At 40.9% G+C, this 25,693-nt stretch overlaps 2 protein-coding genes across 4 annotated transcripts in view; one reads left to right on the top strand and one right to left on the bottom strand.

Moving 5' to 3' along the window:
• rbfox1 (RNA binding fox-1 homolog 1) overlaps positions 1-1,408 on the top strand; it is a 203,626-nt gene extending 202,218 nt beyond the window's left edge. For both annotated transcript variants that reach the window (XM_037791457.1, XM_037791451.1), the window contains one exon: positions 843-1,408. In XM_037791457.1, coding sequence (XP_037647385.1) covers position 843 — 1 coding nt within the window. In that variant the 3' untranslated portion in view covers positions 844-1,408. The remainder of the gene's footprint in view (positions 1-842) is intronic.
• Positions 1,409-8,237: 6,829 nt separating this feature from the next.
• jupb (junction plakoglobin b) overlaps positions 8,238-25,693 on the bottom strand; it is a 240,856-nt gene continuing 223,400 nt past the window's right edge. The window contains exons 11-17 of one of the 2 annotated variants that reach the window (XM_037792463.1): positions 23,534-23,686; positions 22,324-22,443; positions 20,744-20,894; positions 20,185-20,333; positions 18,593-18,635; positions 11,964-12,103; positions 8,238-8,711 (exon numbers count right to left, since the gene is read on the bottom strand). In XM_037792463.1, the coding sequence (XP_037648391.1) occupies positions 11,967-12,103; positions 18,593-18,635; positions 20,185-20,333; positions 20,744-20,894; positions 22,324-22,443; positions 23,534-23,686 (753 nt within the window). In that variant the 3' untranslated portion in view covers positions 8,238-8,711; positions 11,964-11,966. The remainder of the gene's footprint in view (positions 8,712-11,963; positions 12,104-18,592; positions 18,636-20,184; positions 20,334-20,743; positions 20,895-22,323; positions 22,444-23,533; positions 23,687-25,693) is intronic. The other variant, XM_037792464.1, reaches the window with a different exon arrangement.

Below are 25,693 nucleotides of genomic sequence, written 5' to 3' on the forward strand. Positions count from 1 at the left end.
TTGAGAATTGGACAGGCCGAGTAACAGATATCTTTATGTCTGTCTGTTATCACTTTCTGCATGGACTGTGCTTTGTTGGTCAGTAGGCGATTCTCACTGTAAGTCTAAACCAGACAAGGAAACTCCAGCACACACTACATATGGCTGGAAATTTAGTTTTTGTTTGTTTCCAATCTTTTTTGCTAACCAAACCTGGTGTTTTAGTTGCCTAACCTTAGCCATTCATTTCCATTACAATGACATTCCTTAACCTTAATTGTCCTGTTGTCATTTGCAGATAATGCAGAAAGAAAGGATTTTTAAAACATTGTCATTGAACATAATCTGTGGTTTCAGAATCCTCCAACACTGCACATTCCTTCTGGTGACAGGGTTTCTGATCCACAGTCAATGCAAAGTCTGCACAAAACTGACAAGAAACCTCGTAAATCTGCATTTTACACCTAGTGACCATTAAATGGGCGTCCCATTGGACACTTCATTGCATGCATTTGAACAACCCCCATACATACATACATACATACATACATACTGTCACGGGTTAGCCCGTGCCCTATAAAGTAAGATGCAACGCACACACACTGTAACGACACCTCCATCATATATTAAATCAAGCCAGCTTGGAGGTGTCGATGTTAAGTGTTACCGTAGCATCAGTACTTCTCAAATGTCGGGAGGCCCGCCGACAAAGTAATACATTTCTTAAATGGGGGTCATAGCGTTACAAAGCATAAATGTATTAATGAATTACACACAGGCATAGGTATTGATATTGAACAATTCCATTTATTGTAAAATGTATATTCATTAAATTGTTTGTCACCCTTTCTTCTCTGCTGTAGATGCGCTCCTTGGTTTAGACCTGGACTGCCGAAACCGAACAGGAGCGTACCAATAGCTTATGTAGGGGGGGGTTCCCAGAGAAGGTACCAAGTACGGTAGAGTTGGAGGGGTATTTTGGGGGGTTGACAATAGGTAATGTAATTTTAATTAGTTTGAATAATTACGTGCCTCAAAATGTTATATTAAATGTTTTATAATTTAACTATAAATTATGTCCTATTTTTTGGACTAGATATTATTATGCTGTTGTTTGATTGATTATTACTTATTATCAAGATTACTTAGTAGGATCCAGCTTCATAAAAGAGGAGGCTGGAATACCTGGAGGTTTTTGAGTGGAGAGCAAACCTTTGATGAGAGACAAGCCAAATTGGAGAGCTGCAAGGGCCCAAAATTTAAAGGGGCATAGCCTATGCTGTGTCTTTATATATTTTTGTCATTTTGCTTATTATTTTTCATTATTTTTGAAAAACCTGTTTCTTGGATGCCAGGCCTGCACTGTACATATTTTTGCACTGGATTGTTGGTTTCCACTATTGTTAATAAATACACCTGGACTGCTTAACTGGAATTTTTCTCAGTTTTTACGCCTTAGCCACTCGGCCAACCTTACACATACATACAAACAGACACCCAAAATAAGCATGAGACCATATGCTAATAGCCTAGACCTATCTATATCTATTTCCTCAGTTTGAAAATGGCAGACAGTAAATTGTGAACTCGTGATATTTTGTATGGTCAGTCTGCATTAGCGTAAAATACATTAAACATACAAAAAAACAGGAAACTTAGGCAGATTGATTCATCATTTCATTTATTTGAAATAAAAACAAACAAACTTTGAAACACGATTGTTTTTAGTAAAAATGCATATTAAGATTTAAAACACCCCTCAGACATATTCTACACAGTTTCCTATAATTTCCCCTCATTCATATCTGTTCTGCTTGATTGTTCAGTTGGCTAATGGCTGATTCAAGTGGCATATTTAGAATGAACATTTCCAAAGAGTGACTGTGGTCAGGCTACTAATCTCGCTTGCTCTGCCATTTAGCAGTTGCTGCTTGATTTGCAACAACCTGTACCCCCACAGCATTTCACACATAGCGCTGTGGTATATTAAAGTCCGTACCACGCGTCACCACACCCAATTGGGATGATGTGTGTGTGGTCAGAGATGCAACAGACTTGAACTGTTTATCCTCCAGATGTCACCAGGAGAACACAGGCCGAGTCAAGCAGTAGACACAGGCCGAGTCAAGCAACAGTGCTTCAGTTTGTCATGTGCTGGCATGAACACATCTGCTGCAGTACAATATTTGAATATCACCTGCCATTGGCAATTTGAGTTAGCATCTTTACTGTGACACGGAAGACAGCTAGCAGTCCACAAGCTTTAAACTGACCACCAGTCCATTGCAGGACCGTGATATGCAGTAATGGTAATGGCTCGGGACGACAGTAACTAGCCATGTGCTTCCTAAATGTCTGAATGCACAGATTTGAGGACTTCACAAATAGAAAAAACACATAACATCAGAAAAAACAAAGCCTAGAAGTTCTCCACTTACAACGTCAGTTCTGTTTTCAGGTAGTTTTTTTTGCAATTCTTCATTTTATTTGTATTTTAATCAAAATATGAAGCTTGCCTGTTCCACAAAGTTTCGACTTTAAATCGGTCATAGCATTCATCTTTCCACATTATCCAACTTCACATGTTAATTCTTCTAAATTGAGTTTACTGCGTCATCCCATTCTTGCAAATTTGATCTCCCAAGAACATAAATTTGAACTTGGCATACTCTGAGACAGACCTCTGCTCAGATACTTGACAAGTTCTCAGCCCACACCCAAGGCATCCTTTAGGGCTGCCCCCCTGAGTCCTCGTTGGTGACCCTGAGCCGTCGTTGTTGTTTATTTTCAGAGGCTAGATCTATGAAGAACTGAAGAGACACCTTTACCCCCGGCCTTTCCGAGCTGTCCCAGAGCCAGTCATGGCTCACCGCCACGGATATGTGCCAGGCGAGGGTCAGCCAGCGCCGGGGAGAGGTCCCACAAGAGGATCCTCTCACACACCGAGCGGCCGACTCTGACCTGCTGAGTTGAATCCCCCCCGGGCAGACGCGGACCCCACCGGTTGAGAAGTGTAAAAATGTTTTCGGTTCATTATGAAACTGTGGCGGATCACATTTGACTAGATTAATGTGGTCGAAATCATCACTGAAAGTCACACCAATGGGTTTTCTGATTGCCAGATACTGTATGTCTGTATGAAAAACAGGAACAAATAATCAGATATTTGTATTAAACAGCCAAATTCAATTCAGATATTAAGAAGATTCAGATTAAGAAACCTGGATCTCAAAAAGCCTCCCAATCAACAGAAGTTGCTGAGCTGTGCTTTTTCGTCTCACATGCCGAGCCCTCGTCCCCTGAGCTATCTTTGTTACAGTTTGTTCACTTCCTGCTAAACAAGTCAACAAGCAGGCACAAAATGATTATCATCACAAGAGAAATCTCTTTGGCATTCATCTCTCCCTCTGTTTCTTGTTCATTACTTTACATATCATACCATCATTGCATCCATTTTTTTTTAAAAATCTGTCTGGAGCCGCAAAACATTTGAGCATTGTGAGGAAGGTAACACAGTTTATAGTCTAAGTATATAGTATATTAGTCTAATGCAGTGAGGGACAAAGTGCAAATGTACTACAGAGTATTAGGACCACATTGAGGGAAAAAAATCTGAGATTTCCAGAAAAAAGTCATAATATTACGAGAATAAAGTCATAACTTTACGAGAAAAAAAGAAAATAGCACGTAAAATTAGTACTTTATAATATTATGATTTGATTCTCATAATACTACGACTTTTTTCTCGTAAACCTTTGACTTTATTCTCATAATATTACGACTTTTTTTCTCGTAATATTATGACTTTATTCTCGAAATCTCAGATTTATTTATTTTTCCTCAATGTGGCCCTAATACTCCGTCATACCATCATACCATAGACCTACAACAATGATGAATAAAAATGAAAATGTAAACAAAAAACAAACGTTATTCATTTCCATTTTTAAAAAAGCCACATGTGGCTCCGGAGCTGCAGGTTGCAGACCCCTGGTGTAGGTGATTTAATATAAAATGTAATCATCACATTGTATAGTTTACAGTGCTATATATTATACAGAAGTTTCATTTCCATATGAAACCAATATTCTTTATTAATCGTAGGCTATGTAGTGCATGGTGATGATATTGCAAATTGAGTTGAGTTGTCATTATCTTCAAATATCATTATCTGGTTCAATTCATGATCATATTTTTTTTTCTTGAATTATTGTTTTACCAGCAGAAAAACTTGCTTCTTAATAAACAGAATGAACATGGGGGGAGGTGGGGGGCACTATTGGTCACATTTCCTCCCCTGAAACGTCTTTTTCCCTCCATTTAACTTCACCTTCTCCTCCCAGCAGTGCCCCTGCTGTTCAAATACCACACAAACACACAGTCATATGTAGTGTACGATTAAAAAAAAAGAACATTCATTATGATGATGTAGTGGTGGTGAAGACACGGTACAAATAGGGCTGTGCCAATTTTTTGCTTGCTTTTCAGATGCCAATAACGACTCCAATTCCTTGTCATTCAGGTAGAAATAGTGAGGTACATATTCATAAGAGCTGTTTACCCTGCATTTCTGAGTACTGGATCAACCTAAACCCCAGAAGACCAAGGGCCTTTTGACACTGCAGGAATTCAATTAAATGTAACATTTATGTTTATCCATTGTCACAGGTTCTACTTGTGTTTCTACCGTCCTCTGCCCATTTCGGGGACGAAGTTTGGGAAACTAAATTTGGGCTCTGCTCAGGAAGTGATACTTAATCCAAGTTCAGGTATTTTCAGTGGTTGGCTGCAGTGCTGTTGACCGCTATTAATCAAGCAAATGTACAGTATATCCAGGCCCATATTACTTATTTGGGAGAGGAGTCCATTCAGAGGGAGCTGTTAGAAAACAAGAGGTGGAGCAGAAGATTTATAAGCAATCTGGCAAAGACACAACAAAACGAAACGGCGAGGGGGTGGTTAAAACGAGAAGATATGTAGGAAAATGAATGATCACAATGCATGCAGTGGAGCCAAACAAACAACTTTGAAGTGGTTTAACGTACCGGACGCCTACAGACCTGTTGCATTTTTAATAACATGCAGTACTTCTGAAATATTCTGGTCTGTAAGTGAAAATGCGAGCAAGAAGCTAGAACCAAAAGCTCCTGCAGTGAAAGCTTGCAGCTCGTAAGTCTCAGTTTAAGGTTACACTCCTGTCCAGGTTTACCATCACAGCTCATCCCATTTCAACCTAGTATTTTTGTAGATAGGGTGGGTTTAATTAGCTCTTCGCTAAATCAAACATTCTCACTAACCGACTGAAAGTGCCAGACGTACAGGGTTAATAACAGTACTGTGAAAGCTCATGAATTTACTCACTTCTCTCCAACACATACTGTACTACACAGCTCTATGATATCAGTGAAAGGTGGCACTCTGTGCTTACAGAGAACCTGCTGTTTTTTTTTCCAACTTGGGTTTTTTATTCTAGTAGCTCTGTCCATCAGTTCTATTGCTGAGATCTGGGAACGCGGGAACATCACTAAAAACGAGTGCAATGGGGGATACAAAGGTGAGCAATCAGACGATACTAACGGTTTAATACAATGAAGCAACCGTTTTGCCAGATTATTTGTGTTTCTTGCGCCATCGAACCTGCAGTATTTTTTAAGTGATGTTGCCATGTTCCCGGAGCTCAGAAATTACTTTCAGTTATGCTATCATAAACAAAAGAACCAATGTCCTGAGCTAAGAAAATAAAACGTCCAATTTACCATTAGTGTGGAAGATTTAAAGGGGACATATCATGAAAAACTAATTTTTTATCAGTGCTTGTGCACATACATTTGGGCATCTGGAGAGCCTATCAACCCAAAAAACTGTAAAAAAGTATGAAAAAAATAATGTGTTTTTTGAACATTAAAGCATGTAAACATCTTCTAGTAGAAACCTAAATTACAACCTGAAAATGAGCATATGTCCCCTTTAAGATGCCGAAATTAAAAAAAAAATCCAACAAAGAAGTAAAGTAAAACACAATTTACATTGTTATATGTATTTCATTTTTATGTGTCCATTTAACGTCTGTGAAAAGCATAATTATTTGCCCTTTTCTCTTTGATAAATTGTAATGAATTGTGACATGATTTGTCCATGCTACGTTTAAATAATGATTGTCCTTCAATGTTTTAATTTAATTATGGCAAAGTTAATGCGTATGACGCTGTATTTATATTTGTTTTATTTATTTTTTTAATTTAGGCATTTTAAATCTTCCGTAGGTTTGGATAGTCTGTGCAAGCAGGAATAAATGTATACCAAAACAGTTGAAAATAACAAAATTTAATGATGTTTAGAGTCAGGAACAGTATAGCTGTGGTAGATTCCCCTCAGCAATTGATAAGTCATCGTAGTTGTGCTTTCTTAACATTGCAGGCAACGGCTGCTGTTGTTCGTATTGCAACCAAAAAACAGCAGCCTTGTACAAGCACAGCTTCCCCCTGGTGCACAAAGCATTTTTTGCCCCAACTGTCCACAATGTCCACATTCCAACTAGGTAGAAAAGGTACTGCACGCCAATCAGAGACTGAATATTAATGCTGTGTTCCATTTGAACTGGGAAGTCAGAATTTCCGTACACACAGTACTGTCCGACTTCTATCTGTGGACACCCTGCTACGGTGTTGTATGCACAAAATACCGGAGTAATGCATTGTTAACAACTGGGATTTGCTAACATTAGCTAACAAAGGCTGACCATGCTGGAGCAAACGCCATGAAGTTTTTCGACTTGTTGTACTGAAATGCGATCGACTCTGACGTGACATCATTCCCAGCTATGACTTCCGATTTCCAAGGTAAATGGAACTCAGCATTAATTCACGATGCTGTGAGCAAGCAGCAAGTATTACTGTGTCATATTAGAGCTTGCAGCCCCAACCCCTCTACTGACAGTGACAGATACAATTATCGGCAAATTTCTATGATCTGCCCACCCTAGTACAAAAGTCATTACTGTACGTGTAAGCACAGTGCAAGTACCATTGTGAATTTACTCTGCAGTGTCCACGGCACCCACAAAGTTGTGTACGAGCTGATCAGAGAGATCAAAGTGGTCCATTCCCGCTGGAGATGTGAGGGTCTAACTGGGCATGACTGGAAAATGACGGGATTCGTAGTCTGATGCCGAAGATGCCAAAAGGATTCCATTTCCTGTGGACATTTGAACAGAATATCCACTTGGTGAAAATGAGGCTGGGACATGGTGGGGTTTTTAGTCCAGTTCCTCGCTGAGGTTTTTCCAAACGGCCGGTGTAATTCAAATTGTCTCGTAAAAACCCGGATGTCTTTTTTTTTTTTTCTCAGTATGTAAAGGTGAAGAATATTTCAATGAGTACACAATACTACCATGCAACAACCACACATGGACACCCTGGGACATGTGCACTGTTCAAATACACAGAGGAGACATCTAAAAGACAGCAGCTAAAGGCTGGGATACACGGGTAGCATTTGGTAGCAATGGGGACGAAACCTGTTCCCGTTAAATGCCGCTTGTTTTGCAAAGCAAAGACCTCGGAGTTGTTCCTTGTTTTCATAGTGAAGGTTTTTGTGATGTCAGTAAAACATTTGGTTAAACTGGGAGTTATAGTTAAAGGTCCCATATCGTGCTCATTTTCAGGTTCATACTTGTATTTTGTGTTATACTAGAACATGTTCACATGCTGTAATGTTCAAAAAACACTTTATTTTCCTCATACTGTCTGCCTGAATATACCTATATTTACCCTCTGTCTGAAACGCTCCGTTTTAGTGCATTTAAACGGAATTGCAACGGAATTGCGTTGCTAGGCAACAGCTTGGGTCCAAGTTTACTTCCTGTCAGCTGATTTTATTTACATACACTGCAACAGGAAATAAACTGGGACACATTTAGAATGTTTACGTTTAAAACCGTGTAATAGTCTAAATATTGTATATTTGTGACATCACAAATGGACAGAAATTCTAACGGCTTGTTTCAAACGCACAATTTCTTAATACGGGCTGTGTGTGTGTTTCTCCATATATTGAGCGTTTTGATAGTTTAACAGTATTTTTAGAGCACTTAAACCTGCTTTATAATATAAAAGACCTGAAAATCATTTTTCATATTTTTACAATATGGGACCTTTAACTATAGCGCAATGGAACTTCTTACTGACTAATATGGGTGTTTCACATGAGGTATCCACATGTGGGGAGAAATAGAAAAAAATCTAAAAGTACAACAGGCATGACGTCACACTTTTAATGTCTTAACGTTTCAGCAAATTCAAACAGATGATTAAACATTTGGTAAGGATTATCAGCTGAGTTTGGTTAAGCTCTTCCTGCTTGCCCCGCATGTCCCAAACTGTAATGCGTTCTTGTTCTAATTTGATTGCTTCAAAAAGGTACCCGTGTAACAATGCCTCCAAACTTCATACGTCCCCCTCCCCACACTTCCACCCCACAGTAAAACATTATAACAAAGTTACATATTTCATTTACAGCAACAATAAACCTCTTTTTAATAAGCAACCTCTTTCGATAGTTCTTGATTGCCAAATGGGATTTTTTTTTTTCCTCCACCCTTTTGGAAAGGGCTGATTCCCTTTGTGATTAAAAACTCCAATCTCTTTCTTCTTCCTCCATCCATTCCTCTCCAGTCTTTCTTCCTGTGATTTGATCATTCTCTCGTTTCCTTTCAGCATTTCTGTTTCATTCTCCTGCAACAAAAAAAAACAGCAAACATTCTCAAGCACGATCATCAACTAAACTGGATTAAAAAAGATTAGAAGAAATATAAAATATCTGCGTTAGCTGGGTTTCCACCAAAAGTTCCTGAGACTTTTAGTCCTTGGAACTAATTTCCAAGGAACTAAAAGGTTCCATCAGCCCACTGTTGTCTGCATTTCCACCAGGGTCTAAAGACCTGCAAAGATTAGGCAAATTAGTCTGCTGACGTATGAAAAAAATTACATCGAAAAAATAAACGTCACTGCGACAGCGATATAATAATATATCATCTGTTGAGTGTTTGATGGTTATTTATATGTGCTATCTCTTTTTTCTCTTTGTCTTTTTTAAAATGAGTTGGAAACAGCAGAGCCTAACTTTATGTTAAATTTATCAAACAAAGAGAAATGCTCTGTCCTCGTCCTAAAATGGTCCTAAATGGATACTAGAGTAGTTCCTTGTTTATGAATTGAATTGAATTGAAGTGGTACATGAGTTGAGGCTAATGAAGTTGCGGTGCTGTGTGTGTGTTTTACCAATCAGCGACGATCATCCCTTCAAATTCCACCTCAACAGTTCCGGTACTTTCAGAAAGTACTACCTAATATATGTCTTTCCCAGTCATCCAGATCATAGGATGTCTTGTGGTGAGTGCTGGGTCAAAGGCACCTTGGTTTTGCTTTAGATTTCTTGAGGACAATTTCTTCACCTTTCATCGAAAAAGCAGTTCTGACTGACTTGTGAGTCCCAGACATTTATCCTCTGTAGGGTGGCTCACACATTGGGAGTGGTTGAGGTCACATATGGGTCATCAGGCCACATGTCTGTTATAAGTGTTGTTAGTGTCACATGAGAGTCATACAGAGGTTAAGTCCTTTGGACTCCCCATCAGTCAGTCAGTCAGTCAGAGCTGAAAGGGCTTTTCTGATGAGAGGATATACGTGAATATACAGCTTGCCTTTGACTCGGCACTTTGAGATAAGCCTGAACGTTGACACAAGAGGAAATGAACTATAGTGTTGCCAATTTCCAGAAGATGGTTAAGATAGGTATCTCTCACAGCAGCATAACATTACTGCAATGTTTTGACAAGGACAACCATTTAAAATCATGGAAACATGATGATTACTCTAATCTTACTCAGCCAGAGGCCAGATATTTTAAAGATAAAAAACACATAAGGACACTCCAGCAATACAGCGGGTGTCCACATGCTCCACTGCAACTGTAAAAACATCTCTATACGCACTGTGGAAAATACATGGAAGCCCCAAACACGGTTGCTCACACCTTATATGAAGATGGCAATTCTCACAATCCTGGATTATGGCGACTTAATTTATATATTCGCCAACAAAAATCTCCTCAATAAACTGGACGTCATCTACCATACTGCCGTTGGTTTTGTGACCCGGTGTCCCTCTCAACGCTCATCACTGTAAGCTGTATTCTCTAATCGACTGGCCATCACTCCATATCAGGCGTCAGATCCATTGGTATCATCCATCCATTATCCGTAACCGTTTATCCCATTCGGGGTCACAGGGGCGGGGGTGCTGGAGCCAATTGTGGCTGACATTGGGTGAAGGCGGGGTACACCCTGGACAGGTCTCCAGACTATCACAGGGCTGACAGATAGAGACAGACAACCATTCACGCTCACATTCACACCTACGGGGCAATTTAGAGTCAACAATGAACCTAACCTGCATGTCTTTGGACTGTGAGAGGAAGCCAGAGAACCCGGAGCAAACCCACGCTAACACGGGGAGAACATTCAAACTCCACACAGAAGGGCCCGAAGCCGGATTCGTACCTGGGACCCTCTAGCTGTGAGGCGACAGTGCTAACCATCCACTGCACCACCGTGCAGCCCTATCCATGGATATCAGTTCATTTATAAAACTATCATTGGCAAAAACCCTCCATATCTCCACTCACTACTATATATCTCCAACAGTAACCGCAATTTACGTTCTAGCAAATTCATGGTCGTTCCTAAAGTCCGCACCTCCTTTGGTCGTCACTCATTCCAGTTTGCTGCTCCTAGTGACTGGAACGAGTTACAAAAGACGCTAAAACTCCACACCCTCATCCCGTTACCCTCCTTTAATAACTCATGACAAGAGATCACTGCACTTGCTACTGAATTTTTCCTCTCTGGAACACAAAACATATACTGTATATGTCTATTGTTGTATATATTGTATATATATTTTGATGTTTTGATGATAATTTTGTTTGTAATGTTTTATTGCACTAATCGTTGCACTTATGTTCTATGTTCTAATATCTTGTATGGCCTTGCCTTCTGTCGCTGCCTCTTGAACCAGGTCGTCATTGTAAATGAGAATTGGTTCTCAATTGACTTATCTGGTTAATTAAAGGTAAAATATAAATAAAGAAATAAAGAAACAAAGAATACCAGACGTCATGCCCAAGCTTGCCTCCAGAAGCTATCCCTCAACCCGCAGAGCCTCCTGATGAAGCTAACAAGGCTCATACACCTTCCGCTGAGAAAAGCTTAACTACAAACGAACAACTTACCCACCTCTCAAACTTTCCAGCGCTGCAAAGGAAGGACAAGTAAAGGGAGAAACTGCCAGTATTGGATATGGAAGCTATGAGAAGAGAAATAGAACAACTTAAAGGTCTCATCTTGAATCTGGGGGAAATTGTGCAGGCTCTTGGGGAGTAAGGTCGAGATGATTGCTCCCCGGGACCTTGTGGACATCACAATCCTCTCCCTATAGTCAAAGAACTGCATGACAAGTTATGGGAGCATAACTATCCTATGAGTCATCGTGACTTTAATCTTTCTTCGCCACCTGCACCTTCCAGGTGCTGTGTACGATCACTGCTGCTGGTCGGCGTGCTAGAACTGAACTGCAATGAACGCTCGGTGTTGCCGATTGATTGTTTGATAGATCTTTTGCAGTCATTGGAGAGTTGTGTTCGTGTTAAAGTATTGTGTGTAATCAACTCCAGCTGGCATAACGGTTAGCGCTGCTCCCAATGCGATTAGCACTGCTCCTGCTAACATCGTTATTAGCATTGCTTCCGCTAGCCTTATGATACAAAACTCCCATAGAGAAACGTCCCAAGTATTTTGGTTTTTGTCTTTCTTTTGTAAATTACTAACGGCGTTATTTTCAGTTGTATAAGCTTAAATTAAAGTTAAATTAAATTACAGTCTTTGATTGTGTATGTGTGTGCGTGTGTGTGTGTGTGTGTGTGTTTACCTGTTAGAGTGGTTCAGGGTAGGCCTGTCTTGGGTCGTAGGTCATGTCAGGGATGTAGGGCTCGTGGAGGTCAGCGTCTAGCTGCATGCTGTCCAGAGGCATATCAGAGTAGCCATAGGGAGGGTAAGAGGCGTCTAACTCTGAGACACAGACAGAGGGGAACAGAGAATAAAAAGTAGAGCAGGCTGTTGCACCAGGTATATTATGTAAGGTCAAATGTGTAGCATACAACTTAAGGCGCAATGTTAAAATAAAACCTCAAAGTTACATCTCCAAGCAGGTGGAGGTCATTCCTCATCAACTGTTGCCAAGGCAGAATTATTGGAAGATGGGATGGACTAAGAGGAACATTTCCCTTGATATTTGTGACAAACACATCCCTTTACATTTATGATGACACTGACAAATACACACACTATTGTTATGTGGTTACTGTTACTTGGATTAGACGAGGGCACAGTGTGTGTTTGTGATTTTATGCTGCGTTCAATAGAGATGTGAATTATTGCTGTCACCACGTTTCTTGTGACAGAAACTTGCTTGTAACTGTTATAGTGTTGATTTAAGCACATACAGACATCCTTACCTTTGCAAAAAAACAAAAGTACAACTTAAGTGATCAATAAATATAGCTGAGATATTAGTAATGTACTGGACAAACATGCATTAGGTTATATGATACCTAGTTTGCACTTGATAGCCTACATTACTTTCTCTTTTTAGATAAAATAGCCACCATTGGCAGGGCTCCAGACTGCGACCAAAAGGGCCACATATGCAATCATTCCAAGGGTGCATCTCAATTCTCTTATTTGTCGTTTCCTCGCTCCTCGCTCCTCGCTTGAACCAGAAGTTGTTCTGGTGCGCCATCTTGAAGAACATCCCAAAGCTCTTATTTCTGCACGGAGGAGTGAAGATCGAGGAGAGATCTCTGAGGAGCGATGAGCGAGGATACATGAGAGCAGCCTTCACGGAAGTCTTTTACCGACCAACACGCCCCCTTATTGGATATCAGTTACTGATTGGACGCTGCTGCCGACCGGAATGATCTGATAACTTTACCTCCCAACATCACTGGAGTTTCATACCGGAGTGAAGACAGATCACAGATTAAAAGTTTCATGGTTTCGTTGTCTTCTGATTCACCATCTAGTTATAATCTGTGTTAACTGTAGGTATGAACAGCAGCAGAAGAACCTGCAGTATCTCTCCTTCACACACCGCGAGTGAAGCAGCCTGACACTGAAAGGGCTTTATAAAACCCGACAAACAGATCTAGAACATCTTTCTGCATTTATTAGAAATATTTATCCTTTCATGATCTTTTATTTCCCCGTTAACTTTTATCAAGGACACAGTTAAAGTCAATGAGAGCAGTAGAGTCTGTCTGTCAGCAATAAACACCTTTTACATCATTTATCCTCATTTCCTTTCAGTCACACGTGAGGCTGATAATTCCTGAGCGTTGGGTTTGATATGAGTTACATCATTTACATTTTCCCTGAAACATTCAGCCTAATAAATAATGTCCAGTGTTCAAAAGACACAACGATACTATTCTGGGTTATTAAATAATGAATTCTCAATCAGAATATCAATAAATACAGTCTCAAATAATGAATAAGTAATAAAAGATATTGTGCCAGTAGAGATGGTTCCTGGCCCCCCAGGCTGTTATTCATGTGCAGGTGTTTGTTAAACAGGTAAAAGGCTACAGAGAGAAAACACTGCTGCTCTGCCACTGATAATAACTGTGTATCTTTATTAGTATTAGTACAGTTCAGACATAAACTCCTCTCATAAAGTCTCTACAGCTGGTAAAGCCGACTGACAGCTGATGCAGCTGTGATCAGCTGCTGCTGTCAGAAACGGACGTTCAGAAGAAAAGACGTCTCATGTCTCTAAAAAACATATTTCCTTGTTTCCTCTGTCCTCGCATGGTTTCCTGGTGGGAGGGACTAAGTTGCAAGAAAGAGACGCAAGTGAGGGAAACGTGGATGCAAATTAAGAGAGTTGGGATGTACCCCAAGTCTTAAAAGTCGACTTTATGAGCGAGCTAGTGTTGAGGATTTGCGGGAGCGTAAGGCGGGCCGAGCTCGCGCTCGTCATAACCCTGTGCTTGTGGGACCGCATCTGTGCATGTGGTGCAGAAATGCACCCTCATGGATGGTTTTCCACTTGTAAGGATGCTGTTCTGTGCACTTGCCTGATTTTCATGTGTGCAAGTTTTAGAGATTAAAGTGCCCTATCATTTACTATCACTACTATCATTGCTAGTTTCAGACCGATGCTGTTGTCATTTTCACGCCCAGCGCCCACGTTGTGAAAGTAACAAATGTATTTGCGCCCATCTGGGCGATCCCGACCGACATTACTGTTTTTAAGGCCATAGCTGGCTCAGAGTGAAGATCATATGAAACTATAAAAAACCTAAGGAATCCATTCGTATGCTATAGCTTGTCGGGAAGGAGGCTAAATTATGCTCCATAGTTAGGCTAAATTTTGGTGAGGGGAAAACTGGCATGGGTTCTATGGGTACCCACGAGTCTTCCCTGTACCGACATAACCACTTTATGATAATCACATGCAGTTTGGGGCAAAAACCAAGCAGTTTTACATGCAGTACAAAAATGTGTCTATTTTCGCCTATTCTAAAATGGTGTGTTTGAATATTTCTGCATACTGGGATCCCTAAACAGACTCGGATTTAAATACATTTGGGTATCACTGTAAAGCTGAGACTCCTGTGGATCCAATGATCCCAATTGTATTCATGTGTGATGATGTTAGTCCCCATAGTAGCCATTTCATTTTAATAAGATGAAACTTGACCTCACTGTATAAAGTGACCTGTGGTGACCTCTAGGATAATCACAGCCTCATGAAACTTTACAGCCACAAACTTTAGACCTAGAGCATTTAGAGGATGGATGGCTTTCCTTGCTAGATTGACAATAAGAGGGTTTCTGAGCATTTTATACAACAGAAGTGCTCGCCATTCAATCGCCAAAAAATGTAATTCTTGCAAAAATCTCCAAAATGTCAGAAATGTTTCATGCCAAATCACAGCATGGCTGTTTCTAAGGTGTTCCTCAAGGTCCTGGTGTCTTAATGTGGTATGTTGGAGGGATTATTGATTATTATGACACAGCTGTGTTGAATACTCGATTCTGATTGGTCAATCACGGCATTATGCGGTCTGTAATTTCTCTATAACAGACCGTTGCTATGTATAACAAACCGTTGCTACGGGCGCAGCTCTGATGTCGGACTCTGGCGGACCGTTTTTGTGTCAAAATATTGATTTCTTCAGTAAGTAGCCATGTAATAAGCGGGATAATGTACAGCTAGTGGGTCATTGTTGTGAAAGAATCCCCTTCAGGGTGATGAGAGGGGTGCAACATCGCCCTGTCAGGGATTCTTTCACAACAATGGCCGGCATGCTGTACATTATCCCTTACTTAAAGGTCCCATATTATGCTCATTTTCAGGTTCATACTTGTATTTTGTGTTTCTACTAGAACATGTTTACATGCTGTAATGTTAAAGAAAAAACTTTATTTTCCACATACTGTCGGCCTGAATATACCTATATTTACCCTCTGTCTTAAACGCTCTGTTTTAGCGCATTTCGACGGAATGGCAACAGAATTGTGTTGCTAGGCAACAGCTTGGGTCCATGTGTACTTCCTGTCAGCTGATGTCATTCACATACACTGCAACCAGGAATAACCTGGGACACATTTAGAATGTTTATCTTTAAATCTATGTAAAGGGTCTCAATATTGTAAATTTGTGACATCACAGACAGAAATCCAGACAGCTTGTTTCAAATGCAGAGTTTCTGAATACGGGCTGTGTGTATTTCCTTGTGGATTGAGCATTACGATACTTTCAGAGTATTTATTTTATTATAAAGCAGGACTTAAGCCTGCTATATAATAAAGAAACATAAAAATCTCACTTTTTTATAATATGGGACCTTTTAATTCTCAAGTGGTAATAATGTTTAAATTTAGCACAAATGGTATTAAACCCCAAAATTGCTGCAAGAACTCATGAGACATTATAGAGCATGGGAATAATTTAATTGGTGGAGCATTATGCTCCTGCCATACCTCCCAGGAGAGTAAAGAGTGGAGTTCCTGTGGACGCTGGTGACAACAATGTCAATGTTGTCATTATGACATGACAGCTTCAATGGGAGAAATGGATATATGAAATAAACATGTTTTCTGATATTGATTTCTCTCTTTGTCAGTTAGACAGCTAACCATCCATCCCTTCCGCTTCCATTCCATAACACCCTTCATCCTTCTGTCTTTGCTCCAGATGATATCACACACACATGCACGTACACGCATGCACGAGCACACGCACACACAGACACACACACACATTATGGTGCATAAGCTTTATGGCCCAAGTATATTCTGTCCACAGCAGGGAGCCTACCTGCATGATTGACTCATGAAGTGTCGTGTGTGTGTGTGTGTGCATGCGTGTGTGCGTGTGTGAACAGTCCTGGCCCTGCTGTTGAGGAGGTATATGACAGGAATACTAATATGATCTCTCTGTATGTGTGCAGGCTGGGTGTTGTGCACGTCGATGTCCAGCTTTATTTCAACAGAGTGTTATTTTGTTTGTTGTGTCTTTCGTGTTCGCTGCCGTGTTGACAACTCAGCGTCCCCCCCTGGGACTCCGGTCTAATGAGCCAGCGTGGTTTGTCTGAGGCTTTCTCCACCTACTGTGAAGTTTTGAGAGGTGTGAGGAAAGGAAGATGCGGGGGGGCCAGGGGGGAACTTGTATTTGATGGAAAACACAAATGACTAATTTTCGCTGCGTCGTTGCACTCGACTCGGCTCACTTTTGGTACCTATGGCAAGTCGCTTTAAAGGTCCCATATCGTGCTCATTTTCAGGTTCATACTTGTATTTTATGTTTCTACTAGAACATGTTTACATACTTAAATGATAAAAAAAAAAAAAATATTTTCCTCATACTGTCTGTCTGAATATACCTGTATTCACTCTCTGAATTTCAACGGAATTGTGTTGCCAGGCAACAGTTTGGGTTCATGTTTACTTCCTGTCAGCTGATGTCATTCACATACACTGCAACAGGAAATAAACTGGGACACATTTAGAACGCTTACGTTTAAAACTTAGTAAAGGTCTGAACATTGTAGATTTGTGACATCACAAATGGACATAAATCCCGACAGCTTGTTTCAAAGGCACAGTTTCTGAATGCGGGCTGTGTGTATTTCTCCAATTGTTAAGCGTTTTGATAGTTTAACAGAATTTATATAGCACTTAAACCTGCTTTATAACATAAAAGACATGAAAATCTCACTTCTTACAATATGGGACCCTTTAACATTTAATAGCTAAGCTTGACTATACAGAATTAACATTGGAGATATCTACAACGGCACTTTTGACTAGTCGTAATTACGTTGTGACTAGTCAGAATTCTTATTCCAGATATCTATAACGTCATTCTGACTAGTCACAGTTAGAGATGTCTGTAATTCAGTTCTGACTATCCTAAATAACAGTTACAGATATCTCAATCCTCATTATGACTAGTCAGAGTTGTTGTGCATGACGTTGCTCATGCAAGGCTTCCCATTGGATATCGGCCAAACAAAGTAAAGTTGGAAAGATATTGACAGATTCAAACTTCCCGGATCAATAACTCATAAGGGAAACATAGTTAAAACACCAACGAGGGCTCTTTCTAACCGTAGTGAGGTAGACAACGAGCTACAACCTAATTTTAATCAAAACGAGCCGTCCTCACAGCAGCACACATAACATCAGTCTCTATGTGAAGCCGTCTGTGAGACGAGCGGTCAGGGACCGCTGTGGAACAGATAGTTAGAAAATGACATGAAATAGAAAGAGCAGGGGTCTCATTTATAAAACAGTGCGTAGGATCCATACTAAAAATGTACATGCGCACAAAAGCCGAAAATGGCGGGCGCCAAAAAAAAAAATCTGACTTATAAAACTGTGTAAATCACAGTGCACCTGAAACGTGGATCAGCCTCATATCCCGCCCTCGACACGCACACATTCAGCCATAAATGATCAATGCAAAGCACCTCATGAATGTTTCTATATATAAATGAGCCTGTTGATCAGTGTATCTTTACGGTGAATCACGGCGACTACCGAGAGGAAGACCAAGAAAAATACATTTCTGACACAGAGATGGAGGTGCTTATGGGTGGGGTGCTCACTGAACCTTTGTTCCCCCCTAATTCTTTCATTCACGTAATCCTCGCGGTGCCAGTGCATCCATCATGCAGCATGTTACGAGTGTTATACATGTAGGTTTACAGCAATCAGACTGATCGATTCACTCGTCAAAATGATCGCGACAATCAGTCAAAAGTCTAATTCTAGATATCCGTAATTACATTTTGACTATCCGTAACTCCAGTTGGAGATATTTACAACGTCATTCTGACTAGTCAAAATTTAATTTTAGATATCTAAAAAGGACAATGTAGATATCTCATCTAAGATGCTTAAACAACCCAAAAAATGTTAAATATGTGTATTTGTAGTTGCATTTAAACAGTGTTTTGGAAGTATTCCCTTGTAAATCACAGTACGTACCATCAGCTAGGTATGTGTGCTCCAGAGGAACGGCAGTATGGGCCTGCATGGAGAGAAACAGAGACAGAGATGAAGAAAATAATCAATGATTTTGTATCACAACTATGGCAACACTGTTTCTGTCTGAAGCAGACAGGTCAATAAAGTATTTATCACAGGGGAGACGGTGAAGGCAGACACACACACAGGGAAACCTCGCCAACCATACTGACCAAATAGAACAATTCTTACAAAGAGCAAACATCAGTCCACTGAACTGTAATTGCTCACATAGGAAAACACAGGTGGATGAAAAAGTGAACTTGGGGACAGTTTATAACTTTGAAAATGCTAAATCACAGCTAAATAAATAAACTGTTTCTTATTAGACCAAACTTAAAAGAAAGAAACTGATAAAAACTCAACAGCTAGAGAGAGAAATGGGACTGTTTTGTGATGGGTGAGGCAGTATGTAGAGTGTGTGTGTGTGTGTGTGTGTGTGTGTGTGTGTGTGTGTGCGTGTGCGTGTGTGTGTGTGTGTGTGTGTGTGTGTGTGTGTGTGTGTGTGTGTGTGTGTGTGTGCGTGCGTGCGTGTGTGCATGCGTGTGCGTGTGTGTGTGTGTGTGTGTGTGTGCTACGTATGTGAAGAGAACAAGAGAGAAAGAACCTATACGGAGTAGGACAAAGATACAGGGAGAGACATGAAAGTGTGTGTGATGTGCTTTGAGAGGCAGAGAATAGTGTGTTCTTTACATAAAGGGCCAGTGTGTGTGAGGACATCGGGAGTATCTAGCGGTGTCATTGCAGATTGCAACCAACTGAAACTTCTCCCGTGTGCCGAGCTTGTAGGCGAACTATGGTGACTGGTTTGTCCGTTCTGGGCTATTATATACACTAATCAGCCATAACATTATGACCACTGACAGGGCCGGGTCACGCAAGCAGCGGGCTAAGCAGGGAATTCCAGACGTCCCTCTCCACAGCAACGTTCTTCAGCTCTTCTCGGGGGACCCAGAGGTTTTTCCCAGGCCAGACTAGATATATAACCTCTCCAGCGTGTTCTGGGTCTACCCCGGGGCCTCTAACCAGATGGATGTGACCAGAAAACCTCCAAAGGGAGGCGTCCAGGAGGCATCCTGATCAGATGCCCAAACCAACTCAGTTGGCCGCTTTCGACGCGAAGGAGCAGCGGCTCTACTCCGAGCTCCCTCCACATGTCTGAGCTCCTCACCCCATCTATAAGGCCGACCCCAGATACCCTACCCATATGTCTTTATTTCAAAGAAAGCTGTTTTTCGATTCATGTGATTCTGAGATTATACAGCTTTCACCAGAGCAGTTTCAGTGTAACGCATGGCTCTGGAACCAGACTGGAACTTCTGAAATAAAGCATCTTGTTTAAGTAGTTTGTCAACTGCACATGGACTAGGTTTTCTGGGATATAAGGAATAGCAGGTTGTAAATTGGTGTGTAGCCAAGAACAAGTTACACTTTTTTAAAGAGTGAGTGCACTCGTGCATTATGGTGTCAATCACTTTCTTCTTAGTGTGGTGTTAATGTTAAACTTTTGTGTCACGACAACATCCCTACATCCACACACACAGGGTTCTTACCATTTCCCAGGCAGCAGGGTCGTGTTTGAAGAGCGAGTGTGTGAGCTCCACGGACACCCTCTTCCTGTAGTCTGAACTCTTGTCCTCCGAAATTCGGAACAGCACTGCGGCGGCGTAGGTGGCTGCAGGGAGATGGCAACAATGGTCATCTATAAACAGGTTAAAGGGGAAAAAAGCCAGGAACTCATTTGTCCTATCTGATGCACTAAAACACTCTGAAGCACTCATTTCACCAAAAACATGAACATTTATTTCCTCCAAGAATTTGCAACCGTGTGATCATAAGAATTAACACACATTTAACTAATCATCATAATATGCTTTTTTCAAATTTCAAATTCACACACGCACACACCCATACACACATTCCACATTTGGAATAAAGATTGATTGATGGAGTTAACGCCAGGTCCATGTGCATTCTTACTGATGCTCCACAGTGATCAATCAACATTTTTGCAACATCTTTGCGTAGAACAAGCCACACTGGGCAATAAAGTATCTAGTTGTTGGTTGAGATGTGCCTCTGAAGTAGGAAAGGAGAGAGAGAGAGACGTACCGATTCCCTCGTTGTTGGAGTGCAGCAGCTCCATGAGCGGTGCTGACGCTCCCTCTGCGTCGATGAGCTCTGCAGACTGTTTGTCCAGGGCCAGCTCGCACAGGACGCCCGCCGATACTCGCTTGACATTCTCCACATATGAGTACAGCAGCTGGAAACGCGCACACACACACGCGCGCACACACACACACACACACACACACACACACACACACACAGGTTACTTGCGAACTGATTGCTTTTCTGTCACAAAAATTTGGTACCAATAGTCTTCCTCTTCATTTTTAGATTTGTCTGTCTGTTGTGTTCTGAATATTGTTTACAGATCAGCAACCTGGAGACTTTAAATAGTCTGTCTGTCCACACGAAGGCACAAGGTGTAAAGCCTGCTGTGATAAGCTGGCTGTAAATCTCATTAATTCTTAATTTTTACCTGCAAGGTCAGCTGCTTTATTACTTGCAGTCTGTAGTAAAACCCGTAGGTGTATTTGGGTATGGACAGTACTGACATGCACCTACCAATATCAAAGTGCTGCTGATTTGTTCCTACCAATATTCTTACTGATATCAAACGATCTTGTCATTTAAACTCCACCGATAAGACCTGCATGCCAGGTGCAAAAAGTGGACTATTTTTATGAAGAGCAAAAAGCAAGATATGGGGAATAAATGACGATCTGGCAACCCGTCGGCTAGCTGCAGCTCTGGCAACAGTAGTAGTGTCTGAACCAGCGCCACTAAACAAAGTCTCCGTTGCTGCTTTGGCGTTCTTTGTCAGTTTGGTAAAGAGAGACTGTTGTCTTTTCAGCCCCTTTACCTTCTCTGTCTGTAGATTGCTACCAGCCAGAAAGTCCTGTGAAAACTTGCTGTGGAGTTTTGGTGAGGTGGCACGCAACATCACTTTTACCGACTGACACGATCTCCCCGGAAAAGAGACACACACATTTGTCATTAATTTTAGTGAAAAAAAAACAACCTCTTTGTTACCCATTCCTCATGAAAATATATATTTTTTTATGTTTTGCCTTTTATTAGCCTGGCTATGTTCTGTGGTCCAATCTGGTGTGCACTTGCTAGCATCGCTCTAATGTTACGCCGTCACTGATGTAACCAAATAGCAGCATTTAATTGACAGCTAAATGGAAAATAATGATTGTGTGTCCAAAGGGGGCGACATGTCTGTGAATTTGATGGGATATAAATTTAGGTGGCATAAGGTGTTTGCTAAATTGTGATCATTGCTTAGACATGTCGATTCAAACATTTATCTTTTTTATCAACTCTGCAAATTGGTCATCTAGCAACTGTTCCTACCAAAGTTAAAACCAAACCTACGCCCTCGGTAAAAATAACGCATGTGGACGTAGATTTCCACCAACAAGAGACAAATGTCTATCTCTCCTCCATCCCTCAAACAACATCCACTGCAAACTGTTGAGGACACACATGAAAGAAGGTATAGAAACAACCTTCGGGTCCTCGGGTTCATGATGCCGATATCATGTTGACTGCTTCTGTAGTTTGTGCAGCCTGATATCTTCATGTCATGTGCATGTTGTAGCGTGCGTGTGAGTGTATACCTGTACAAACAGTGGTATGGTCTGCATGCTGGCAATCTCTCCTCTGTTTATGGGGTCTCTGGCCAGAATGTGAAGCGCTCCTGTGCAGCCCTCGACTATTTCCTCCATACGAACACCATCCTGATAACAGAGACAGACAGAAAGACGGAGGCTGAGAGACGTCAAAAGATACTGTATAAGGAAGGAAACTTGCCCCCCACCCCCAAACGGAGCGGAACAGGTAGCCTTATATAGCAATTTGGGGGCATGGATTATGCTAATGATGAACAGGTGGCATACATCAAGATCAAATGAGCAATTTAAGACAACTTTGAGTAGTTAAGACGGTTAGCTGAATCTAACTCGGAATACTAACAATATGAAATCACAAATTGTTATCTCAGATCGCAGCTGCATATGAAAAGGCCTTATTACAATAAATACGGATCCTTTCTTCATTGTGTTAAAGCTCAAAGATATGTTCATAGCTCAATCTGTTGTCATTTTAAAGCGTATAGTTCTATACAGTTTAAGTGTTATACAACATAATGTGTCAATTTGCCATTAGATTTTTATTGTTTTTGGTTCTAATTTATCTTCGCCAGGAGATTATGTATTGTGTGTATGTGTATGTGTGAATGCATCTCTGTGTCTGTCTGTCTGTCCACGGCTAATCTTGCATACCGCTTAACCCATCGGCCTAATATTTTTTGTGCTCATTTATGAATGTATGCTCAAGGACGTCTTGTTGTTGCAGTGATTCAAACTTTTCGAAAACATATTTTATAGACAACATTTTATTGATTATTCACTACTCTTAACTGACCGGAAGGGGCCGGAACTGATCAACGACTGCTTCAGTTTGGACTCAGGGAAAACTGTTTTTTTGTATTCATTCAACCAAACATTACAGCAGAGGTCGTTGCAGACACACCTGGTGGAGATCTGCACTCCACCGAGTGCACTTTTCTAGTTCAGTTCGTTGCTGGTTTAAGCTATGGCCTATACAAGCACTGTGTATAAGGTTAATAGCACATAGTAATGCTCTCCAGACCATTACTGAGCTACTGATTAAGACTGAAGTTGTGTTTAAGATCTGTTTGTGCGCATACTGAGTACTTGTAACTAGTACAGTTCAGGCACACAGCAAATCTGTGTGTGTGTTTGTGTGTGTGCGTGTGCGTGTGCGTGTGCGTGTGCGTGTGTGTGTGTGTGCGTGTGTGGTCCAGACCTGGTATGTCTGCTGTGCGGAGGAGGCATGTCTCTGTGTGTCCTGGTGAGACTTCAGCAGCAGGTTGACCAATCGTGGAATAGCACCTGCCTCCCTCAGCGGCGCCTGATTGGCCGGGCACAGCGCCAGGTTCCGGATCAGACCAACCGTAGCCTGCGGAGAGGACAGAGATCAAAAGACCTGTCTCAACAGGACGTTCCAGGCTCTATTTGGGTCAGCTTTAAAGGCAACTTTTACACGTGGTGCCTCCAAATGGCAGAGCCAGTTACCGTTCGGAAACGTCAGCGAACTGCACTGCACTCATGTCAACCAGTGTGTGATGCATCAAGAGCTCAGTGCTGTCTCACTGCTACCCCAGAGAAGCTCTGATTTTTACTTTTAAAGCACTACATAAACAGCCTGTAACCCTGTGAAGAAGTTCCCCATAAATGTAAACACATTACTAATGCAGGGATGTTTAGAAAGCACAGGGAGGAGATATTTATGCGAAGGTTTTCGAGAATGTTTCTGGTCCACAACCCTGTTTTTCAACCCTGTAAACATTCCCATCATCTGCATATCAAATGACCCCACATACAGATCCCAACAAGTACTGGTACTAACAGATATGTGTGTGTAACACCAAGTATCATGTATCACTGTTTAGTACTGAAAGATGGCATCAAATGTCAGGACAGATTCCTAATCTTTTTTACTTCTGTTTAGTCTTAATTAGTTTTACATACACTTAGATCAGATAGTTTATGATTCAAATTACAACTTTTCTTCCATTTTAAAACATTTTTTTTAGATAAAATCCTTGTCCATTCTTAGATAACACTGAACATGTGATAGCTCTTGGCTTTATTTGTTAAATTAAAAAAAAAGTTATTGTCACTGTGTTATGTTTAATCATGCAAACATCCAACACCCTATAGGTGCAACAACAACGTTGGTGTACGTTGCAAATGCAACACATAAAGTGAAGTTCCACATTGTGACAGACAGGTTTCCCCTCAACTCGTGTCTCGCATTTTCATAGGCTGTAGGTCCCCGATAGACTCCCCGACAGGTCCAGATATTTAGCATGCTTGATATCTTCTTTTCCCCCACCTCTCTCTCTCTCTCTCTCTCTCTCTTTCTCTCTCTCTCTCTCTCTCTCTGCCTCTCACCAACTCCGGCTCTGTAAAGCTTCCTCATAAGTTGCATTGTTCCATTTCTCCATTCCACATCATTAAACTCCAACGCCTCAGTTCATTAATATAATCCGCCTGAGTTGGCAGGGCTGTCCGACTGAGAGAGAGAAGAGCAAGTGAGAGAGGGACAAATGGAAGAGCCCATTTCACTCAATAGTCAATAGAGAGCAGACGTAAAAACAAGGGTGCTAGTACAATTTTGATACAGTGTTTATGCATAGATCTTTTTTTAAATAATGCATTCTGAACCCCACCAACCATAGACATATATATACATAGACACCGCATTGACTCCTGGATCGTACGTCAACGTGGGCGCCATATTGGACAGGGCGAGACTGGACCGTAAACACATACAAGTGAACTTTTTCTGGATAAAAAGCACTATAACGTCTACATTTCTCAACCGATTTCAACGAGTTGTTTTATATTCAATTGTTTATGATCTACGAGGAGTAACCTTAAGTTAATGTTACGATCTTTTTTTTCTTTTCCCAAAGATTTTGGTGAAAAACTGTTAACTGTCTGTCCTTCGACATGGTGGGATTCAATCAATTAGTAGGTCATTATTAAAAACTAGTACTATCATATCACATTTTCCTTTAAGTATTTTTCACATTATTAACTGTTCAAGTTAACATTATGTCTTCAGAAGACGGTTGCTTCTGTAACATCAGATAAGAGCTAGCTAACGTTCGTAATTGTAAGCTAATCGATATAAGCTGATGTTAGCTTATTGATGTTCATATCAAACATAATATCGTATTTTAAACATGAAATGTGCGATATGTATGGAAAATGATACGTGTCTAATATTGCAAACAATGAAACTGATGGCATGTCTTCGGTTTTGGGACAGTAACGTAGACTCTCAGCAATATTTGGCTAACTCCTTTTATATGACGCTATCTTCAGTTACTTTAGATGCGCCGACGTAATACAGAGATTAACTAGCAGCTGACGTTACACAAGTTAGAGTTAGAGT

The sequence above is a fragment of the Sebastes umbrosus genome, chromosome 14, assembly GCF_015220745.1.
Source record: "Sebastes umbrosus isolate fSebUmb1 chromosome 14, fSebUmb1.pri, whole genome shotgun sequence".
NCBI lineage: Eukaryota > Metazoa > Chordata > Actinopteri > Perciformes > Sebastidae > Sebastes > Sebastes umbrosus.